Raw genomic sequence first — 21,581 nt, 5'->3', positions numbered from 1 at the left:
ATATTTCCGAATAATGCTTCTTTAAGGTGGATATGGCTTCATCACAAATCTGGAAATTTTTCCTTCAAACAAGCCTACATAAAAAATTCAAAGCCCTTTATTCTCTGCTCCAAATACCACTCTAAAACAGTGCTTCAAATTGGTTTGGGAATTAAAGATACCACCTTGTTTTAAACTTCTAAACCTCTGTTGTGGAGATTCTTTAATGGCTTTGTTCCTACTAAAAACAAAATTAAATCTAGAGTAATTGGACTTTCTTTGTGCTGTTTGTCAACAAGTTGAATCAGTTGAGCATATGTTCTGCTTTTGTCCTTTTTCTAAGGCTGTTTTGTCTGATTTAATGTGGAATAGCTTTCGAGCTGCTTCCAAGGTCCTAGGTATCAATGCTTTTTTCATCTAATTTCTTCTTGACTTCCTGCAATGGAATTCATGTATTTTGGGTTGGATTGTTTTAGCTTTATTTTCATCGGTATGCTAAAAATGAGAAAGTCCTTAATAATAATCATACAATGTCTGCGTACCAGGTCATTTCATGTACTAATTCTCTCTTTTCCTCACCCTCTTCTTCAACTGATTCTCTTATTGTTGGACGTAGCTCAAACTCTTTTGGAACATCCATCTGTCAACCTTTCCCAAAATATCTCACATATATTATTTACTGATGGGAGAACCTTAGATAATTCAACTAGTACTAATGGTGGCATTTGGTTTTCTAATTCCTTATCCTTTGTAGGTGTCTACTCAGTAAGGTTTTGGAGTCCTTAATAATCATACATTGAGTCTAATCTTGTCCATTACATTTAATTAAGATTGGGATTGATTTCAAATATTGAACAATATTAATAGAATAAACTAAAAATGACTGATAGTCATGAATAAAATGAATTGAAACTAACTTAAGACTTGAAATTCTGCAGCTCTTGGAGATGGTTTATCTAAATTACTCTTCATTTCACCAAACAGAAACATGCAATGAGTAACAACTATATCCTAAAGATGCAACAAAGTGAAATCACAATTAATTAGAATCTGACTTCTGCTTCTTTGATCTATGATCATCTGCACCATTCTTCATCTTGGCCTCACGGCGTTCCCTTTTTAGCCCCTTAACCTTATTTGATAGTGACATACCACCAACCTAGATGTCAAGCAAAATAAATAAATAAAATGAAAATGAGAATCAAATTTATGACAAGCTTCCATCCATGACTAATTGAATGAAACATGCGAAAAGGAAAAAAATGACGATACAGAAGACAAAAACCACCTTTTGATCTGGAATGTATATCTTCCCAGTTTTTCCTTGTATTGCATCACGGCTAACATTTTTCTCCTGAAAAGGGTAAAACAAGTCGCATCACTTAAGCATCTCTGCTCCACTGTACAACAGAAAAGATAGTTGCACATGCATGCGCACAAACCAACACAAAGCGTAGAGGATTTCAGAAAGAAGACTTGGTGATTAACCTTTTTCTTAGGCTTTTCAGCAGCAGTTTTCATGGCTTCTTTCCTTAGGCTGTCGTTGGGAAGACGATGCCGCCGAATTACTAAATCCATGGATGGGCCCACTTCCACCAGCTCCATCCTTGGAACAATTGTGCCTGACCTTTTTAATCTTAGTGCACAGTGTGTGAAGAACACTCTATTTGAGGATACAGCGGTACAAACATATACCCGGTCTACCCCAGCAAGGCTTAAATTCTCTACAACCTGCATGAATCAGAAACATACTTATTCAGTTTTGTACTTTATTGATCGTTAGGAAGAAAGAAATTTTGAAATATATTATGTACCTCTCCCCTGAATAAGTCGAGCAAAACTTCCTTCAAATGTTTCAGCTCTTCTATGCTTTCAAAACCTTCTCCAATAAAAGCAAAGAAAGGTTTTGACCCCACATGGGGAGCTATTTTCTTGTCATATGAAAAGGAGTCCATGGTTTTGAAATTCTCCACTCCAACCTCAACAAGATCATAAATGTGATGATCATAAGTCCGCCCTATAACTAGATTATTGGGGCGTTTCTTTGAGTGGGAACCAAACTGAATGGAAAGAAAAAAAAAAAAAAAAAAAAAAGTCATAATAGTATCCATGAACAGAAGTTGTATTAATAAATCAGTAGAAGAATGAAAACCATATTTAACATTTCTCTTGCTCCACTGGGCACTGTAAAAACTCAACAAGTGAAATCTAACCATTTGGTACTCACAAATAAATCTTGAGCATGATCTCCAAGTATAAGGATGGCACCCTATCAATTTCAATTTTATCTAGTAACCCATTTAAGTGGTCTGATGCTAATTCTAGTGTTACACCTCTATCATCATGATAATGATGTAGTTTGGGCACTAAAGGGCCATTGATTGGTGCAATGGTAGTCTCTGGCTAACAAGTTTGAAAATGTAAGTCCAAGTAAATCTCCTTTGTGCAAAAGATACTGAAGTTAGGTCCAGTCCGAAATCGGATTCAGTCAGTGTAGAACCCGTTCCAACAGCCATTGTAGCCTTGCATTGGGAATATCTCCCCATGAAATAAATCACTGAAGTACGGAGATGGAGATGTTCCCGGTGCAAGGCTGTTCAAACAGTGTTGGAACGGGCCTTGCACTGACTGAAGCCGATCTCGTCCAGTCCACCCCTTCCAGGAACCTAGATACGTTGAATAATGACCCCTTTTTATTTGTAGCTTGGGCAATAAAGTATAAAGTCGGGCATAATTGATAATTCACCTTTTCCTATACCTTATGGAAGGCTACAAGTCCAGAATATTCAAACATGAAAAATGCTTTCTTTCATTGAGGAAAAATCCTGGAGAGTATAAAGGAGACGAAGACTTAGTGTAGATAAGGTAAGCCAGCTTTTCTCATGATCCAAGTTGTACCTAATGAGGTAAGCCAGCTTTTCTCATGGGTTTGGGTGTAAATAGAAGGGCCTATAAGTAATATTTTGAGACATACATCTTCTTGATTAATAATAAAAGCAACTATGAGATAGAAGATGTGGAAGGTAGTGACACCGAATCTGGATAAAGAAGTTACAGATTGATTCAGGCTGCTGAGTCGTAGTTTGGCTGGTTGTTTCGTAAATTCCGACCCAGATGTGGAGAAGATCGAAGAGTGGGCTGCTGCTAAATGGCGACCTGAGAAACCTTTTAACATGAAGCTAAATGCTGGTTTCTTCTTGTTCATCTTCAAGAGCGAGGAGGCAAGCAACATCCTGATTAGTGAACAGAAAGTTTCGCAAACCTGATCTCAGAATCGGGAGATGGAATCCTTTAGTCGGAGCAATCAGGGATAATGGGTCCTCTGAATATGGTCTGGATTACTGTTTTCGGGATACCCTTGCACGCATGCAGCTTCCAAACTTTTAAGATAGTGGGAGACGCATGCGGAAGATTCAGATTCGCTTACCCTAGAACAATATCATGGAGAAACCTTTCAGCTGCCCGCATCTTAATTGAAGTTGAAGAGATCCACCTTGTTCCTATTTTCCTATCCCTCCGTTTCGTCGGTGAATCTTTTGACTTGAGACTGGTCATAGAAGGATCTTACACAACGAGATGGATCGAAAATATTGAATTGTGGAGAGAAGACACCCAAAAGACCAGGTTGGGTTCTGGCGATGGAGGGAAGACGAATAGTCAGACCGAAGGGGAAGGGCACGAGGTTGAAGACGAGGGTATTTTAGGAAGCAGAAATATTCATCGTTCGGTTGGGGTCTTTACCTGGCCGCATAACGGACAGTGAAAGTAGAGTTCCAAAGCAAAATAAAAGTGGCGGGGCCCATGCGAACTTAAGTGGTGAGCCGAATTGGCTGAGAAAGGAAAATCGACTAGGACACGTGGAAGTAGAAAGAAGGAAGAGAAATGGGGAGATGAAAGAAAAGGAAAAAGTTGGAATTTCAGAAAATGAAAGACGGCACGAGCAGGAAAAGATGGTGAAGGTTCGATTGTGGACCAAGCTTCGAAGACAATGTTCATCAACAATGCTGGAGAGTTCTCTACGAAACACCGTTTCAAATTATGGGTTTCGAACAAGATAAAGTTCAAGCGATCTAGATGTTTTAGGCACACATTTCAGTTCGAAAACTCTGGGAAGAGGCTTTGGAGTCTGAGAGCCGAGACTGCTCGTGAAGTGTTTCAAAAGAGTGACCGATGTGGAAGGTTCGTTGAACCTCTTAATCTAAGAGAACACTGCGATGAAAGGAAAAAGGAGAAGACAAGTCCTAATCAGCAAGTGGTTGTTTGTTCAGAAGGTTCAGAAGGCCAGAAGGAAGGGAGGTGGTTTCTGGGGAAGTAGCAAAGGAGTTAGTAGGTGGGAAGGGAAGGACAAGGAAAGAATGTTAGGTAGGGCTGACTATGGAGGGGACGACGCTAAGAGTAAACTACCGAACACGGCGATGAGGTTGCAAGAGAGGCTTTGGACAAGAATGACAAAACATACTCATCTTTGGACTACGAGGATTATCAAAAGTTCGAAATTTCAGCTGGTAGGATTGGAGTAAATCTAGGGCAGAGAAGAGCTGTGAACAAGGAAGGTGTCCTAGGACCTATAGAAGGAGTGAAAGAAGCTAGAGAGACAAGCAAGTGTAGCCTTGTCCATGTGTCTAAGGCTTTCTCAAGGCTAAAAGACGGTTTGATTGGGGCAAGTCCTAACAAATATAAGAGTGTACAGAAGGAAGACATTAAAAGGCTTAAATGCAAAGAAAAAGGGTGATGAAAGGAGAGGGGAGGAGCATCAAGTTGTCGTAGGGGAGATAAAGTCTACCCTGACAAAAGAAGGGCCAGAGGTTAGACCAGGGTCAGGGGATGAGAAGAGGGAGGTCAAGCTGGTGCTGGTGAGAGTAGCCTTACTTTGTCTCAACAAGCTGACAAGGGGAGAAAGTGGAGATTAAGACCTTGGTGGACAAGGAGGTTAAAATTGGTAAGAGTTTAGGGATATTCTTTTGGGGAGGCGAAGAGTTCGCTATAACTGCTTTTGAAAAAATTGAAATGAGTAAAAGGGAAGAGAAATTGAAGAAGATGTTGCAACGTTGCAACGGAAAGAAGAAAAAGTTTGGTATGAGAAAGATGATGGGCAGGACGAGTCATTTGATCCTGAAGACTTTCCAATGTATGAAAAGGGGGTGAGGGATTTCTCAGTCTTTCTTTTGGTTAGTCTTGTGTCATTGTGAGCCTTGCTGTTGTTGGTAGTGGGTTTATAGTGTTATCTTAACACCCCTGCCAGTGCTGTAATCTGCTTTTTATTTTATCAATAAATTTTTTCTTTTATTCTTCAAAAAAAAAATCATTGATTAATATAAAAGAATGGAACGGATACAAACATGGACACATGGGAAATGGGGATATATATGTTATGTGCCTTGGGAGAACTCACCCCTAAAAGCTAGCTCTTAGAGGGAAGGAACCCAGACACATATACACCCCACAATGGCATCCCATACTACCGATGTGGGACTAATGAAACATAACATTCCACCATGCTCCACAGTCTCGGCACTCATGCAGGCTGGCTTTGGACTAGTCCCCCTAGTCCCGGTCGAACACTGCAATACCGACGTCACCACCTGCGCCGTACAATTGCAACTGGGAGGAATAGTGTAGGCTCCGGTACCATCTGTTATGTGCCTTAGGAGAACTCACCCCTAAAAGCTAGCTGGTAGAGGGAGGGAACCCAGACACATATACACTCCACAACGGCATCCCATACTACCGATGTGGGACTAATGAATCGTAACAATATAACTCTCCATTTCCTAAAGTTCTGGACATGAATACAGGCACAAGTATATTCCATTTAATACGTTTATATCATGTGTTTATATTTAGTTTTTGAAGTTAAATGTCATTTCCCAAGACTGTCTTGCCAAATTTAATTAAATTTTTAACATGTTCAATATTTTTGAAGTAAAATTTAGTTAAAATATACCACCTTACATATTTTAAAAGTGTTGATGCTAGAGAGTACATACAGGTATCTGGTTAGCATAGTTGATAAATGTGCCAAGCACCTCACATTGGTAGACTAGACTAACTTGTCTACCCCCTATTTATCTTTTTCAATTCCAAATTACAGTCAGTCCCCGTGGGGGGCAGAACCCAAATACAATTGTTTTTTTTTTTTCCTGAGAGAACATAAAATATAACACATTGATTGGGAAAGGAGAAGAGGGTGGAAAATCCAAATACAACCAATTTCTCTGAAACCCTGGTATCAGATGGGAAGGAGAAAATCCTACATGATGGGAATAAGAGTTCTCCTTTGATGACATTTGGAGAAATTGGAGAAAGGTGGCAAGAAGCTCTTCTAAAAAAGAAAGAGTGGAGGTAGTTTGGAAGCCTCCTGATGCAAGCTTTGTGAAATTGAACTTTGATGGAAGTAGCCAAGGCAATTCTCACACTACTAGAATTGGAGGGGTGTGAGAGATTGATCTGGATATATTATAGCTCTATTCTCAGATCCAGTGGGTGAGGGTAACTCCATCAAGGATGAGTTGCTTGTTGCATTACAAGTAAAGATTGCACATTATTTGAACTTGGTAAATGTGAAAATTGAAGGGGACTAAAATCGGTGGTAGGACGATTAAAGGAGCCAGAATCAGTACTTGCTGTTTTTAGGAGGAGATGAAATTCAAATGGTTTCCATCAAGGATGAGTTGCTTGTTGCATTACAAGTAAAGATTGCACATTATTTGAACTTGGTAAATGTGAAAATTGAAGGGGACTAAAATCGGTGGTAGGACGATTAAAGGAGCCAGAATCAGTACTTGCTGTTTTTAGGAGGAGATGAAATTCAAATGGTTTACTAGAGGCATGAACCTAAGGATAGTTTGGGTGAGAAGGTTGGCTAATGGGACAACAGATGCTTTAGCTAAGCAATGGGTGAACAGAAATCATTTGTTTTGGGCTCAGTTGTAACTTGATTTTGCTTTTTGTAATAGTGGGAGGTTACATCTCGTGCCTCCCCTTGGAAAGCTTGTACTTTTCTATTTAACGCTCTAATCAAATTTCACTTATCAAAAAGAAAGAGGAGGGGGGGAATTAATAATCAAAAATATGAGAGATTCAGATCTGAATAGGAAAGCGAAAGAAAAGAATAATGCACTTTTTAAAGCAAAGAGATATAAAGTAGAGAAATACATGATTACCCACATGTAACTTCAAAATAAATGTTTGTTCCATCAAATCAACTTTCAAAGTTGCAATTACAATGCCTCTTTTTATACACCAAACATGAGATCTGAATCGCTTAAGCTCATTTCTATAGCACCACATCTCCTGACCCTCCTAGTTCACCCAGCTTATCACAGTTTTCGATTCCCCTTCAATTACAAGTCTCTCCACCCCCATCTCCTTTTCCTTTTAATTTCTTGGAAAATTTTAGAAAATTATTGCTTAACTCTATTCCTAAGACACCAACAAACTATAATACCAAATTTAAAATAGCCCAAAATTACTAACAGTCCATTGGTTCAAGAATATGGAGAAAATTTCTTCTTCCAAGGACTATATTTATTTACATTTTGATGAATAATAGAAAACTTTATTAAAGAAACTCAGAAGTAAAACAAGATAAAATTCAATACAACACATCCCAAACCCCTTTACAATCTCTTAGTATTTCCCCACCCAATATTTACAACATGACCCAAAACAAGTGCTCTCTATTTACTCCTTACTTTGCAAGATAGTCAGCAAAACTATTTGCTGATCTTCAGACCCATCAACAACCTTCAATTGCATATCCTGCATGAAATGCTGGGACTTCTTGATCCCATTCCTGCATTCCACAAAATCTTTTCCATTTTCAACAACCAGCTAATTACAATTTTTGAATTCCCTTCAATTACAAGTTTCCCCACCCCCACCTCCCTAGCCTTCTACACACCCCCACAAACTACGGCCAATAATTCTGCCTTTGTAGAATCCCCTTCCCAAATTTGTCTCAAGAATAGCACATAATCTATCCTTTTTCATTCCTTATTACCCCCCCCCCCAATTCCAGATGGACCTAGATTTCCAAAGCTGCTACTATCAAAGTTCAATTTAAAGAATCCAGCTTCCAGAGGCAACCACTTCTTTTCCACTCCCTGCTTCCTTGCCAATGGTCCCATCATTGCTCCCCAATTGCTAAACATATCATCAACTGAGAAATCTTAAACAACTCCAAAGTTTTTACCCAATGTGCCACCCTCACCATTATTATTTCTATGATAGCTTCCTTACTCCTTTTATCCTCAAATATAATGAGTTTCTCTTCTCCCGTAACATTCCAAATCAAAGCTCCCCCAGTGCATCTCCACATGATTCTCCCTCTTTTTGGTCACCTGAAACTGAAAGTATTCAGATCAAACTTGTCTAGACTAACAGAATAAGTCCACCTACAACCAAAAAGAGAAGAACTATTCCCAAATACAAGAGGTAAATGAACAGGAGATTAGTAAGTGAAATGCAGTCTCACCATTCAACCCACACAAGTTGCACCAGTTAGACAATAAACACAAATTGGGTTTCCTTCTTTGCAACAAAACATTATTAACATTCCCATGAAATATTTCTCAACATAAGGCACTAAACTTTGGGGGTATGGGAATACACCTAACTTCCTTAGTTCCAACCAAAGCAAGAGGAGACAAGGTTAATGATTTGAAGAAAGAACACAAGGAAAAACCCTAACTTGGAGACCAAATACGGATGTCATCATTATTAGGTACAAAAAGCACCCCATCAAGAATTCCTTCTTCCAAGTTCCAAATAGGATCAGGGAGAGCAGCATTAGGATTAGAGGCAGAAAAAAAAAATCAGAGATTGGTCTCCTCTTCAGACTTGAAAATGCAAAAATAGAGGGAACCTATCTTTCAGAAGTACATCCCTAATCGACAGGTCTCCACAAAACTTAACCTTACTGCCAAAGAAAAGAACATACTTGATATGATTTAAAAACAAGGGACACTGCAAATAGTTTTCAAAGGAGAGGCAAGTGAAGTTCTGTTAGATAATCTTGCACCCCCAATCATTTTCAATGAGCCCATGAATACAAACTACCACCTCATGCCAAAGCCCATCTATTTCCTTTGGTAATCTCCAAAGTAGTTTCCCAAAAAGAGCCAAGTTCTTTTCCTTGAAGTTCCCTATACCCAAAGTCCTTCCTTTTGCATGATTAAGTGAACTTTCTTCCCTTCCCATAGTTCCCAAAGAAAATCCCTCAACAATTTCTCCACCCTCCAAACTACACTTTGGGACATCCTAAACACTGAAAGGTAACCACTGAAAAGTATCTCCTTTTCCACACAAATAACCTCTTCTCGAATTTTTCCACCACTGGGTTCCAAAAAGAGGGGGCTCTAGAGTTAGCACCTAGAGCTATACCTAAGTATGTAATAGGCCAATCCCCATGGTACAACAAACTCCTGAGAGAGCAGACAGCCCCCACTCAGGAGGAGACACCAGCTTACAACAAAAGAGGGGGCTCTAGAGTTGGCACCTAGAGGTATACCTAAGTATGTAATAGGCCAATCCCCGTGGTACAACAAACTCCTGAGGGAGCAGACAGCCCCCACTCAGGAGGAGACACCAGCTTACAACTCTTACAACCCTCTAGAACTAAGAAACAGAGAAGCATTCCGCTGCTTAAACTTTTTCATAACAGAGACCCAAGACACCACCCTATCAACAGCCAAATAGATTAACTCATCCAAAATCTTCTTGTTACATAAATCGACTATTCCTCTCAGCCCAAAAAGTCCCTAGAAGAACGGTAGGAGTAGATCATCAAACACAAATTCCTTTTTTTGCTCAAGCCTGGCAGATTACAACACCACAGAAGCTCTTTAACTGAACATGGCATGACCCAGTAAATCCTAACAGTTCTGAAAAAAATGCCCCCAGATTTGAGAGGAGACAGTACAATGAACCTACAGATCATGAACCATTTCCAGATTGTGCCCACACAAGCCACAGTTCAAGTCATGAGGTTGCATGCCCCTTGTAGACAGATTTTCCTTAGTCAGACATCTGTCTAGCACCAAAACCCATAATAAGAAGTTTAATTTTGAAGGACATTATGATATCATCTACAAACTGCAAGTCACAATGATATTCATCTTTTAAGGATTCTTTACCTTTTTTTTTGCCTACATCAAACTTCTTGTCATTTCTCCATCCAAGTATTGCACATCTCTCATGATGTACCTATACATTCAGGAACCTTGCCATTCTATATCCATCCCATTACCACCTTGGAGTCACACCACAAGATATCTTAATTGGGGAAGACGGATATTCTTAATCGTTGTTGCACCATAAAGTCCTTGTGGTGTTAACCTAAGATTCTCTTTCCATTACAATACTAGTAATGAATAACTAAATCCAATTTAACCGTTCTGCATCAAGTTTTTATAATCAAACTAAGATTTTTTTTTGATGAATGAAAATACTTTATTAATCCAGAAATTAAGGCAATACAGGAAACCCATGAAGAGGCACGAGTTGTTACCTCTTCTAACAAAGTATTACATCAAATTAAAACAGGAAAAAACAGAAATAAAATTACATAGCAGCCCAAAATAAATGATCCATTGAAGCCCCTTGCTTAGCTAGCCCATCCACTAAAGTATTTGCTGATCTTCCCACCCAAAGAGAGCTGACTGTCATATTTCTTGTGAGCCAGTTGACTTTCCTCAACAAGTCTTTGTATTGCCACATAGCTGAATCTGGCTCTGCCAGCCATCCCACAACAATTTTGGAGTCTCCTTCAACTACCGAATGTTGAATCCTAATTGTTCTGCAATTTGAATACCTTGTACTGCTGCTAAGATCTCAGCTCCTATTCCCACAGGGCCTGAAAACAATGCTAAAATGTTGCTCTCTTTATCTCTCAGCACCCCTCCTATTCCCGATGGGCCTGGGTTACATTGGCTACTACCATCAAGGTTCAGCTTTGCCCAACCTTCAGGCGGAGGCTTCCACACTGCAGATTCCTTGCCCTTCCTTGTATGGCTATTGGTCACCGCTTTCCAGTTTCTCCACATATCATCAAAGGAGAATGTATGAAAGAAGTCCATAGTTCACCTCAATAGCCTAAATGCTTCTTTCCTTTTCTTTGAATACCCTTGCATTCCTTTCTTCCCAGATTGTCCACAAGGCAGCTGCTCTAATACATCGCCACATCATTTTTTCCTTTTTTTGTAGGCCACATAAAAAAAGAAGGATCAAACAGCTGACTTAATTCTGTAGACAGATTCCACCTACACCCAAACAAGGAAAAAATCCAACTCCAAATAGCACTAGAAAAGGAACAAGATACAAGTAGGTGGGAGCAATCCTCACCACTAGCCCTACAAAGTACACCAATTAGGGGACAAACACATGAAAGGCCTTTTCTTTTGCAAGCAGTCCAAAGTATTTAATCTTTCTATAAAACACCTCCCAACAGAAAATAACAATTTTAGGAGGAACATGTCTAAACCAAATCTCCTTGGTTGAAAATCCCAAGTATCCCCTAGAAGAGCAAAGGGACTTAAGAAAGGAAGCACAAGTGAAAAAACCTTTTGGATGAGGGGACCATAATCTCACATCCGAACTAAGAGAGTCCAGAAAGACACTACCAAGAAGAGACAACAAGTCTGAAGCACTACTAAGTTCATCATCCCTCAAACCTCTCCAAAAACCAAGGTCCCAACTTAAGGAAGAGGGTGAAGTAAGAGATGGGTGAAAATGAGAGAGAACTTTTTCCTTGTAAAGGAAAAGAGAATAGAGAGACAGGAACCTGTCCTTAAGGGCAACAGTACCCACCCAAGTGTCTTCCCAAAATAAAACAAAGTCACCAGAATTGACATCATACCTGACCAAATTGAGAAACTGAGGGAGGATACTCTGAATTGCTTTCCAAGGAGATGCCAATGCAGCTTGATGTGATACACCCGCATCCCATCCATTTTCCCGTCTGCCATGTATACTAGCTCTCACTTCATGCCACAACCTCTCCCTTTCTCTAGGCCACCTCCACAACCATTTTTCTAAGAGAGCTTTATTCTTTAGAGCTAACCTTCCTAAACCCAATCCACCCTCCTCTTTACTCCTACAAACTATTTCCCAATTGATTAGGTGATTTTTCTTTTCCTCCCCAGGCTCCCACAAAAAAGATCTCATTATCCTCTCCAACTTCTTAGCCTCCCTATTAGGAATCCTAAAGATAGAGAAAAAATAGACCGGTAGGTTTGCTAGAGTAGCTCTCAATAAAGTCACTCTACCCCCTATAGAGATGTGGTTCTTTTTCCAAGAAGCTAATCTTTTCTCAATCTTTTCCAAAATTGGGGTCCAAAATCTACTCTCCTTTGGGTTAGCCCCTAGAGGGAGACCTAGATACTTCAAGGGCCATGAAAAAATGGGACACCCTAAGCAATCTGCCACAGATTGAAGAGTCCTGTCATTCAAATTAACACCTACCACACAACTCTTATCCGGGTTTATCTTCAAATTGGAGACACTCTCAAAGTGTTGTAGCAATGCTCTGAGATTCCTCACTTCTCGCTTGTCACCCCCTTCACAAAATATTAAGATATCATCGGCAAATTGCAGGTGGGTTACCCGGACATTGTTCCTTCCAATTCTATCAAACTAAGAAGTTTGAGGAGCAGAGCTAACTATGCTAACTGTAACTAAACCGAGCCAAAAAGGAGAAGAGTCAACTATGATTAAACTAAGCCAGAAAGGAGCAGAGTTAACCTTTTTCAGTTTTAGCCCTCCATTACATCTTTGATTTCTTTACCATTGTCATCATTATGTGTAAGAGTCTTGCAATTGCTTCTTTGGGGTAAACAATAAGAATATTTATTGGATCTTTAAGCACAACAACACTTCATAAACACACAACAACTACCTAAAGTTTCTAAAAGGGTGAGATTTAAGGAGTCTTAGGCTCTTAGTGGCTTGTTTACAAGCATGAAATAAGTTGAGGGTGGCCTGCAAGAGTAATAAAAACAACTAAAATAACATCAAAATGTAATAAAATAACCCATAATTGTGTCTTTTTGAGAAATTCCAATGACAAGAGGATTTGAAACAAGATGGGAGGGCAAATAGAAAAGGCATCCTCTAAAAATTACACTGGCATAACACTAGTACTCGATTTGAGAGGCTACACTTAAAAGGATGATCCCTAACACATGAATTCAGCCTAGTAAGTCTGCTTCTTGCTAATTCATCAGCTGTTAGAGTTAGCAAACATAGATGTCAACTGGAATAAGATGTTAATTCTAGAAGACAAAACTTGCACCTCTCAGATGGCATGAAAGGAAGTAAGAATCACCATGGACTGCCTCTAATACATCTTTTCAAACCAATACAGCTTATAAATCATCCTAAACATGGCTCAGTAAAGCCCATGAAGACTAATCTGAAATCTTGAAATAGGAATATAATCTCCACTTCCAAAAACACACCCCAGCGGAACCTGAAAAACTCATTAGCATCTTCTGTTGCTGTTTCTAATAAATCCACCTTATTTGATTGATAAGAGATGGAAAGTCTCTACAAAAACTATACAAATGAATTTCTAGCAGCAAGTAATCAAATTAATAGAGATTTTCATAACTAAAATCCACCATGAAAAGCCAATGTGACAACCCTACAACATAACATGTGCAAACAGCATCCTTGAGTAAGTTTACAGTCATTCATCTAATCCACAACAGTGCTATTAAGATGAACACAGAAAAAAACATATTGTATGGGGACCTACCAAGTTATCAGCAAAGAATTAAATAAAAACAAAGCCCACTCAAAAATTCAAGCAAAGGACTATACACCTATTGAACAAATAGAGCACAACAGAAACACTAAAGCAAATGAGAAACAATCAGGTCTTTGGAAAACAAAAACAATTTTACTAAGTTCCATAAGTAACTATTGAACAAGAGAAAACCTAATAATACAAATATATCAAAACCAAGTTTTAAATGTCAGTGTTGGTCAAAATATCAGTTATCCAAATATAGGAAATATGTCAGAAATGTCATATGGAAAAATTGCAAAAGTTATAGACATGATGGATACATTGTGAAATTTGCAGAAATATAAAACGATATTTTATGAAATAATAAAGAAGCATCCCTTTAAAATTATATTCAACATAGCTGTCTTGTAAACTTTAAGAAGGGGAGCAAGCCATGCAGGCTGTGCCGGGTTTAAGGTGAACCTAGGCCCAAACCTAAGAATTGAACTAAATCTTGAGCCCCAGACCAAGGCCAAGGTCAAACCCAACCTATCCAACCCAGGCCCTGCCCAAACTGAACATTGGCATACTTGGGTTGGGCCCAGGCCCAGGCCAGGCTCAGGTTAGTCAATGACATGTGTATAATCAATACATTCCCCAAGGGCTAGGACTGGGCCCAGCCCAAAAAATAGGAAAGCTCTGAGTTTTGGCCCCAAGCCCAGCCCAAATTGTGGGCAGGGTTGGTCCAAGGTTAGCTTAGGCCTGTCCAAGTTGCACCCCTAACTTTAAGAGTCAAAACTACATGATAGAGTGAGCAAGAAAGTTTCAAACTCATGGAAAGAATTATTGCAGGCAGAATTTGATTAATAAGCATCTTTACAGACTGTAGCATTCATTTTTGTTGAGACACTTAATTTTATTTTTTAGTACTAGGAACAAGTAAGAGATATATAATTACAATTCAACTCAGTATCCAAAGCTGGTCTACCTACAGTTTTGAGATACTATTCCTTGTCCTGCACCACAATAACATGTTTTTCATTTATCTCACTCAAACATACTACCAAACAAACTTCATTCAAATCATACAAGGAAATTCAGGACAAGTTCCAGTTATTAACTTGTTCCATCATCATCCAAACATCAGCAACAAAATAAAAAACTGGGTTAAATTAAAAAACAAAAAATAAATGGCCCTAGGTTTGCTCTGCTCACCACAAAGAGACTGCAATCGGTTTTAAGTGAAAAGAACTCCAAAGAAGTTTCTCCGCCACTCTCAAAGGGCCTGATATTCTCATTCTTACGGGTGAACCTAACCGCACTGCCCCTCTTCAGATGATAAATTTCAGTCAAAACAGAATTTAATATTTTGCTGGTCTTGGTTCCATGTAGTATCAGTGTTTTCTTCCCATTCTCAACCTACACGGCAGAATTCATATAGAAAATCAGTTCGAGTGCCCAAATGATAGATAATGGATAGTTCCTGATTGAGAAAAACCGAAAAATAAAGTAACCCATAGGAACTTACAAGCTTGGGAGCACGCTTTTCAAGCACTCGTTTGGATTTTGCTGTTTTTGGAGTTGAAATCTTCAACATTATTAACTGGCACAAGAAAAATCACATCATATCATAACATGTCATCATATATCTTATACATATATACTTAATGCATGAGGTGCATGAGGCATACACGTCTAGCATGCCTCATATAAAGGCGTATGAGACATATGCCTCTTGCACATGAGGCTTACGCCTCAGAGGTATCAACACCTAAGGGCATTTTGGGGGCACCTCTCCTGGGGGCGCACCTCCAGGTATACGCCTCCTATGCCTTTTAAAACACTGGTCATGATTGTTATGATCAAGAACACAACAAATATCATTCTCAAACCTTGAAGATCATTCCTTTTTCCTAAAGCATGACATCGCAAAGATAAAAGGGAAGTATAGATAGATAAGCCAAGGAGCATTGTGGTAGACATCTTTTAATTGCCATCAAGTGCAGTAATTTCTAATAGAGTTTAGAAAACACATTCTTTAATCACAACAGTTGATAACATCTGGATTCGCATTTCCTGAATGTCAGTGTCAAACGGGTAATGCAGAGATGAATTAAATATCTTACAGGGATAATTTTTTTATTTTAATTGCAATCTTACAGGCAGATATCCTGTAGTTAGTGGACAAGTCTGCAGAGATTGCCTCCCATCCTCAAAAGATATGGCTACAAAAATTAATACACAAAATCCATACAAAAACTTAATACACAAAACAACTAACAACTGCTTAGAGATTGCCCACCCAACAACACATGCATTGACCCATCGCAGCAGACAGGCAGTGACTGCTTAAGTTTCAGTGGTTTTGTTAAATTTTCCTTTTAATAGTCCAACATAGATGATAATTGATCCTAATATACATGCACCAAATAGAATACCACCAATCTTAGAGTTGACAAACTTACAAATAGAAACACAGCTGTAGTGATAGCACCACAGTAAATAGTAAGTAGAAGCCAAAAGTGGACAGGAAGAATGACATAGTGAGGAAATTTATAGAATCAGAACATGAGAAGCTAAAGAGACAGAGCAAAGAATGTGCAATTCACCACTAAGAAAAACAAAACGAATAAAGAAGCAGAGACAGAACAAATAAAACAGGAGCTCTCGGAGGTCAATGTAACGGAAGAAACAGTAATTTATTAACAAGACAGAATCCAAGAAAGAGAGGAAGGACATAAGGAACTAGAGGTTACCATCAGCATGAGAAAGGAAGTTGATATGGATGGAAGGAAGGGGTGTCACGGAGAAGAGTATCTGCAAAGATTCTTTTTTTTTTAACTCGGGAGACCAGAGAAGGGATTATTAGCTCCAACTCCAATATTGACACACCAGGGTCAATATCTTCCACTTAAAAGGATTATTGGCAGAAAGCAAGGCCAAGGATCCATCACTGCTGTCATTTTTGTTTCTCTTGTCCCTCTAACAAAGCTTTCCTTGAAAGTTGAAACCTTAACTTTGTTACATAATTGAATAAGCACAAGATTTCAGTTTGCTGAAGCAGAACAAGAGGAAAAACTCTTAGGGCTCTGTTTGGTAAGAGTGCAAATGCCAGTTCAGTGCATATATGCACTTTGGTTCAGTTTTGTTGGTGTTTGGTAAGAGTACATTTATGTACTGAAAGTGGCATGTTTCAAGGCATGTTTGCATCGAAAATGAGAGTAAAGTTTGAAACCAAAAAAATGGATGCAAACTTTGCACTCAAAGTTGGTCAATGTAAAAAAAGGTAGATTCCAATCTAGGAGTTTGTGTTTGCACCCATTACAACTAAAAATCATTTGACAAAAAAGTAAATGTATCAATGCAAAACTAAACCACCTTTGCATTTGCATGGACCAGAATGTACACTACATATTTATATTTGCACTCTATTTGAACTCTTCCCAAACAGAGCCTAGGTGATTAACAAGGAGGAAATAATTTTCGCATAGAACTTCAAATCCTATATATACAGCAACTTCACCAGACCGAGCAGTACCCCATGCTACACAGGCTCTGAGACCTCTCTCTTGTTTGTAAAAAAGAAAGGAAGAGAAGGAACGCATACCAATCAACACTGATTACTGGAGAAAAGAGCTAACCCCCCCCCCATGACACTCGAAGCTTCCCTATCTCCTTTGCAAATAGGCGGAGGCTGAGAGAGTTGCAGAGTAGCATTCAAAGAGTCGAACCCTAAACCATGACCCCTATACTAGTATACCTTCAACCCAACCCAACCTAACCTTCTTTATGTGACCCAATGGATTACCAGATCTATATAAGACAGACATTTTAATTTGATCTGTACACCTTCAACCCAACCCACCTTAACTGTTTTGTTTTGATACAATGGATAATTGGACCAACCATTGTCAACCCATATGAAAAACGAATGCATTTTAGATGGGTTGCAAGTGGATGGGTTGGATGGGTGACACAGGTCAAATGGGTTGAGTCAGAAATGGCAATTGACAAATGGGTAGGATGGGTTGGGCTGGGTGTGAGTAGAGTACCAACCGACCCATTACTAACCCAGATCCATTTGCCACCCATATTGACTGCAAGTTAGTGGGTCACAACCCACTCTGACCTTGACCCACTCATATTGACCCGCTAACCCAAGCGTAACATGTTTTTAAATTCTCCTCTATCTCAAATGCTATAACCAAACGGGTCAACCCATACACCCAAAATTCCAAATTATAAGAAAACAAGGTTACATCCCTTCTTTTTTTATCAATAATAGGAAATTTCATTAACAAAACAAATTTAATTTACAAAGGAGGGGAGCTAAACTATCTTAACTCCCCAAGGATGTCGACAGACACCCAAAAAAGAAGAAAAATAATTACACCTAAGCCCATAAAACAGAATCCCAATTCACCCATTGCCTACCTAACACATCTGCAAAACAATTTGCACTTCCCTTTACCCATGTGCATTTAACTTCAATGTCATTAATCAACTACTTAAACTTTCTCCTTTTATCGTTGTAGTTGTAGAGCCTAGAGTTGTCTTCCTTTAACCACTACAATCTCAGAATCTCCTTTAAAACCAGCTTATTAATATTCAAGTCTTTAGTTCTTTGTACCCCTTCCAAAGCTGCTAGTACCTCGGTCCTGAATTTTTTTTATCAGCAACTCAAGAAAATTTTATTAAGATTAAGGAACAAAAAGGTACAACAAGAAGTTGTTAGGCCAAAGACCCTATATGGCAAAGAACCCTCAACACATTTAACATTGAGCCCGAAACAAAGTTGTCTATGAGTTCCTTGTGTAGCCAAACCATCCGCCAACCCATTTGCAAACCTCCTAACCCATCTTATATGGGTTTGCATATCTCTTGGTATCATCTTGAATATTCTGAGATCATTTCCACATTGCCATAGAACCCCTTCTTTTTTTCAACTAGCCAACAACTATTTTGGAACCCCTTCAAGAATCAGCCTAGTAATTCCCATATCCTTAGCTTTTTGCACCCAACAATAGCAGCCAAGAATTCAGCTCTCACTGAGCCACCTTGATCAATAGGACCTGAATACAAGCCACATATATTCCCATTCTCATCTCTGAACACTCCACCAATGCCAAAAGGCCCTGGATTTTTCATATTACTACCATCAAAATTCAGCTTAATAAAGCCCTAAGGTGGAGGATTTCAAAAAGGACTTAACGTCTTCTTAACTGGGATTAAACTAACAATTTCTTTCCATTTTCTTAGCAAATCATCCACTGAAAAAATCTGTAAACAAATCCAATTATTTCAGCCAATGTATCACCCTTATGTGAATCACTTCTAGCACAACTTCTAAACTTCTCTCCTTATTTGAAAAAATCCTTGAATTTCTTTCTTCCCATAAAGTCCAGCAAACAGCAGCTTGAACACGTCTCCACATAATCCTTCCCCCTTTTTGTTGGTCGTTTGAAGGAAGAGGAAGCAAACAAGCTTTGCACATTCAGTGGGGGAGTCCACCATCAGTTTTACAAGGAACACACTAGTGAGGAGATAAACATCCATTGGGTCTCTTTCTTTGAAGCAAATCTCCTGTGCTGACTCTTTCCAAGAAAGCTTCCCACCAAACTTCTTTAACAAGGAATGACAAGCATCACAAGCCAAGAGGGACAATCGGTTGAGTTAGGGCTTTAAAGAAGGAAGCACAAGTAAAAGAGCCTAAAGGAGAGGGGGTCCAAATTCTACTGTCTATCTTTGTGGGTTCCATCCAAACCCAGAGTTCGAGTTAGAGGGTACAAGGAAAGTGGAAACCGGTTCATTTTTTAAGGTAGAGATGGAAAAAAGGATCAGAAATTGGTCTTTCAAAGGAGAATCACCAACCCAAATTATTATTCATATATCTTGTAGTGGATTTATATCAGAGATGCAAATTAAACTTTTCCATAGAAGCAAAATTATCAATCACATAGGACCTACAATATGTCAGGTTGCTAACTATAATTATGATGAAGCAGAACTGTTATCAAACAAGAGTTAAATTCTGAATACAACTTGAAAAAGCAAAAATAAATAAATAAATAAAAAATCAGACTAGTATGCCTACTGACTGAACACAGATAAACAAACTTTCAGATAATGTAAGAAAATCCACCTTGGAACTGATTTAATAAAAATTAAAGCTGGAAGATGAGAATAGTCCCAACTCCCAACAAAATATCCAAAAGATGAGTGAAAAAGAATGCAAATATTGAGATGAATGAAAAAAAAAAAATAGAAAACATATGATAATAAAGAAAACCAGACCGAAAATCTTGTCTTTGATTTAAGGGATAAGTGGACTGCAATCCACCTCAGAAATCTGAAATTGTAGCCCCCTCCTAGTTTACTAGTAGCGACCTCCCCCCCCCCCCCACGAAACCGCATCCTGCCCGTGAATTTGGCATCAATCCACGGGCAGGATTCAGTCCACCCCTAGAAATCTTAGCTCCACCCTAGGGGTGGACTGAACTATAAAAACCCCTTGATTTAATACAACTTGCTCTCAAAAGAGATATTAACAATGACATGAAGATTCTACCACACAACTCCTTTCTATCAACTCATGTTTTGCCAATGAAGCAGTTGTAGCATTACATTATCAAATAACCCATCTCAATGAAGTCGGATATAACAAGACTAAAAATCTTAACTCTAATGCAGAGAATCAATCTCAGTAGCTCCAGGTCCACTCGTTTAACCCATCTAATACAGCCTTGACTTCCTTCAGCCCACGAAGAACAACAAATACTCAGTTGGTAGACTCATTGAACTGTAACACCGCTCCCAGATACCCGGGTGAAGGTTTTCAAGTCATCTAGCAGTATAGACCCACTGAACCGAGATATTCACTATTCGGTTGATAGACTAATAAAGAGCACCCCACAACCGAATAAACTCCTCGAGCGAATGAAACAAAGAAGGAATGAAGTAGCAGCACAGAAAGAAAATTCAACCAAAATTAACCCTTTAGAACCAGAAAGAAGAAAGGAAACCAAAAAAGAAGAAAATTGAAGGGAAATAATCAAGTTATATGAAATAAAGATAGTATTAGAAACATCAAATCCCGCAGAACAGAAACAGAGTCTGCAAGCTTTGCAATGATACAAAGAATATTGGAATAATGAAGTGCATGAATCATAAAGCCCACTCTGGTGTTAAGAGATACCTCGCAGCACCTTGCTTCAATAGCAGAGGGAAGAAGTTGCAGACCTAAGGAAGTAGAGGAAAAAAGCAGGGGCAACTAATGGAGACTTAGAGTGGAGAAAGGTCGTCAACGATGGTGAAGCTTACTTCAATGGCAATGGAGCGGTACGTTGTAGCCTTTGAAGCTTCCTTCAATGGCGGATGATAAGCATCCTTCATTGTTATAAAAGCGGAAGGCGAAAAAAAAGCGTAAGGGCAAATTTGCTTTGAGGCTTAACGCGCAAGGCGAGGCGCGCCTTTTTTAAGCAAGGCGCAAATTTAAAAAAAAAAAGCTAAAAATAAAAAAAGATGTCAGAAAATTTTAAAAAAATCAAAAAAAATATTAATGTTAATAAAAAAATAAATATTTTAAAAAAACCTATTATCTAAAATTAAAATGCATAAAGCATATTCAAATGAAAATTTAAAAATAAAAACAAATGCGATTTAAAAATATAAAGCATTTTCAAGCATGTAAAACCCACAATCTCTTTATTTTTTCCTTAATTGCATTATTTCAAGTAGATAATGTGATGTAAAACATATTGCATTTTTTATTCTCTGAGTCGCCTTTGTACCATTGCCCCTTGAAGCAAGACCAAACAAGTCTATATTAGTGTCTGAAATTCTTATTTCTCACATAAAAAAATAATATCGGACC

General features: G+C 38.7%; 1 protein-coding gene across 2 annotated transcripts; it reads right to left on the bottom strand.

Moving 5' to 3' along the window:
• Positions 1-750: 750 nt before the first annotated feature.
• On the bottom strand, positions 751-21,168 carry LOC148855589 (ribosome production factor 2 homolog). 2 transcript variants are annotated; one of them, XM_088984744.1, is made up of 7 exons: positions 20,904-21,168; positions 15,237-15,311; positions 14,924-15,127; positions 1,794-2,039; positions 1,468-1,710; positions 1,268-1,333; positions 751-1,138 (listed from the first exon to the last, which is right to left on the bottom strand). In XM_088984744.1, exons 2-7 carry the CDS (start codon positions 15,303-15,305, stop codon positions 1,019-1,021), a joined length of 948 nt encoding a protein of 315 aa, XP_088840870.1. In that variant the 5' UTR covers positions 15,306-15,311; positions 20,904-21,168; the 3' UTR covers positions 751-1,018. The 2 variants fall into 2 exon arrangements, with proteins under 2 accessions (XP_088840870.1, XP_088840871.1); XM_088984745.1 differs by lacking the exons at positions 14,924-15,127; positions 15,237-15,311; positions 20,904-21,168 and adding an exon at positions 3,035-3,764.
• Positions 21,169-21,581: the final 413 nt, after the last annotated feature.

Source organism: Nelumbo lutea, chromosome 4 (genome assembly GCF_056320005.1).
Source record: "Nelumbo lutea isolate HS-2025 chromosome 4, American lotus-T2T, whole genome shotgun sequence".
Lineage (NCBI taxonomy): Eukaryota > Viridiplantae > Streptophyta > Magnoliopsida > Proteales > Nelumbonaceae > Nelumbo > Nelumbo lutea.
This window is presented reverse-complemented; position numbering and strand designations above follow the sequence as displayed.

Bases quoted from the DNA above. Each gene is read 5' to 3' on its own strand.
- LOC148855589 (XM_088984744.1), bottom strand. From the start codon at position 15,305: ATGTTGAAGATTTCAACTCCAAAAACAGCAAAATCCAAACGAGTGCTT. The intron at 1,711-1,793 runs GTACATAATATA...TGATTCATGCAG, and splicing joins TCGACTTATTCAGGGGAGAG to GTTGTAGAGAATTTAAGCCT. The intron at 1,139-1,267 runs GTGGTTTTTGTC...CTTGACATCTAG, and splicing joins TATACATTCCAGATCAAAAG to GTTGGTGGTATGTCACTATC.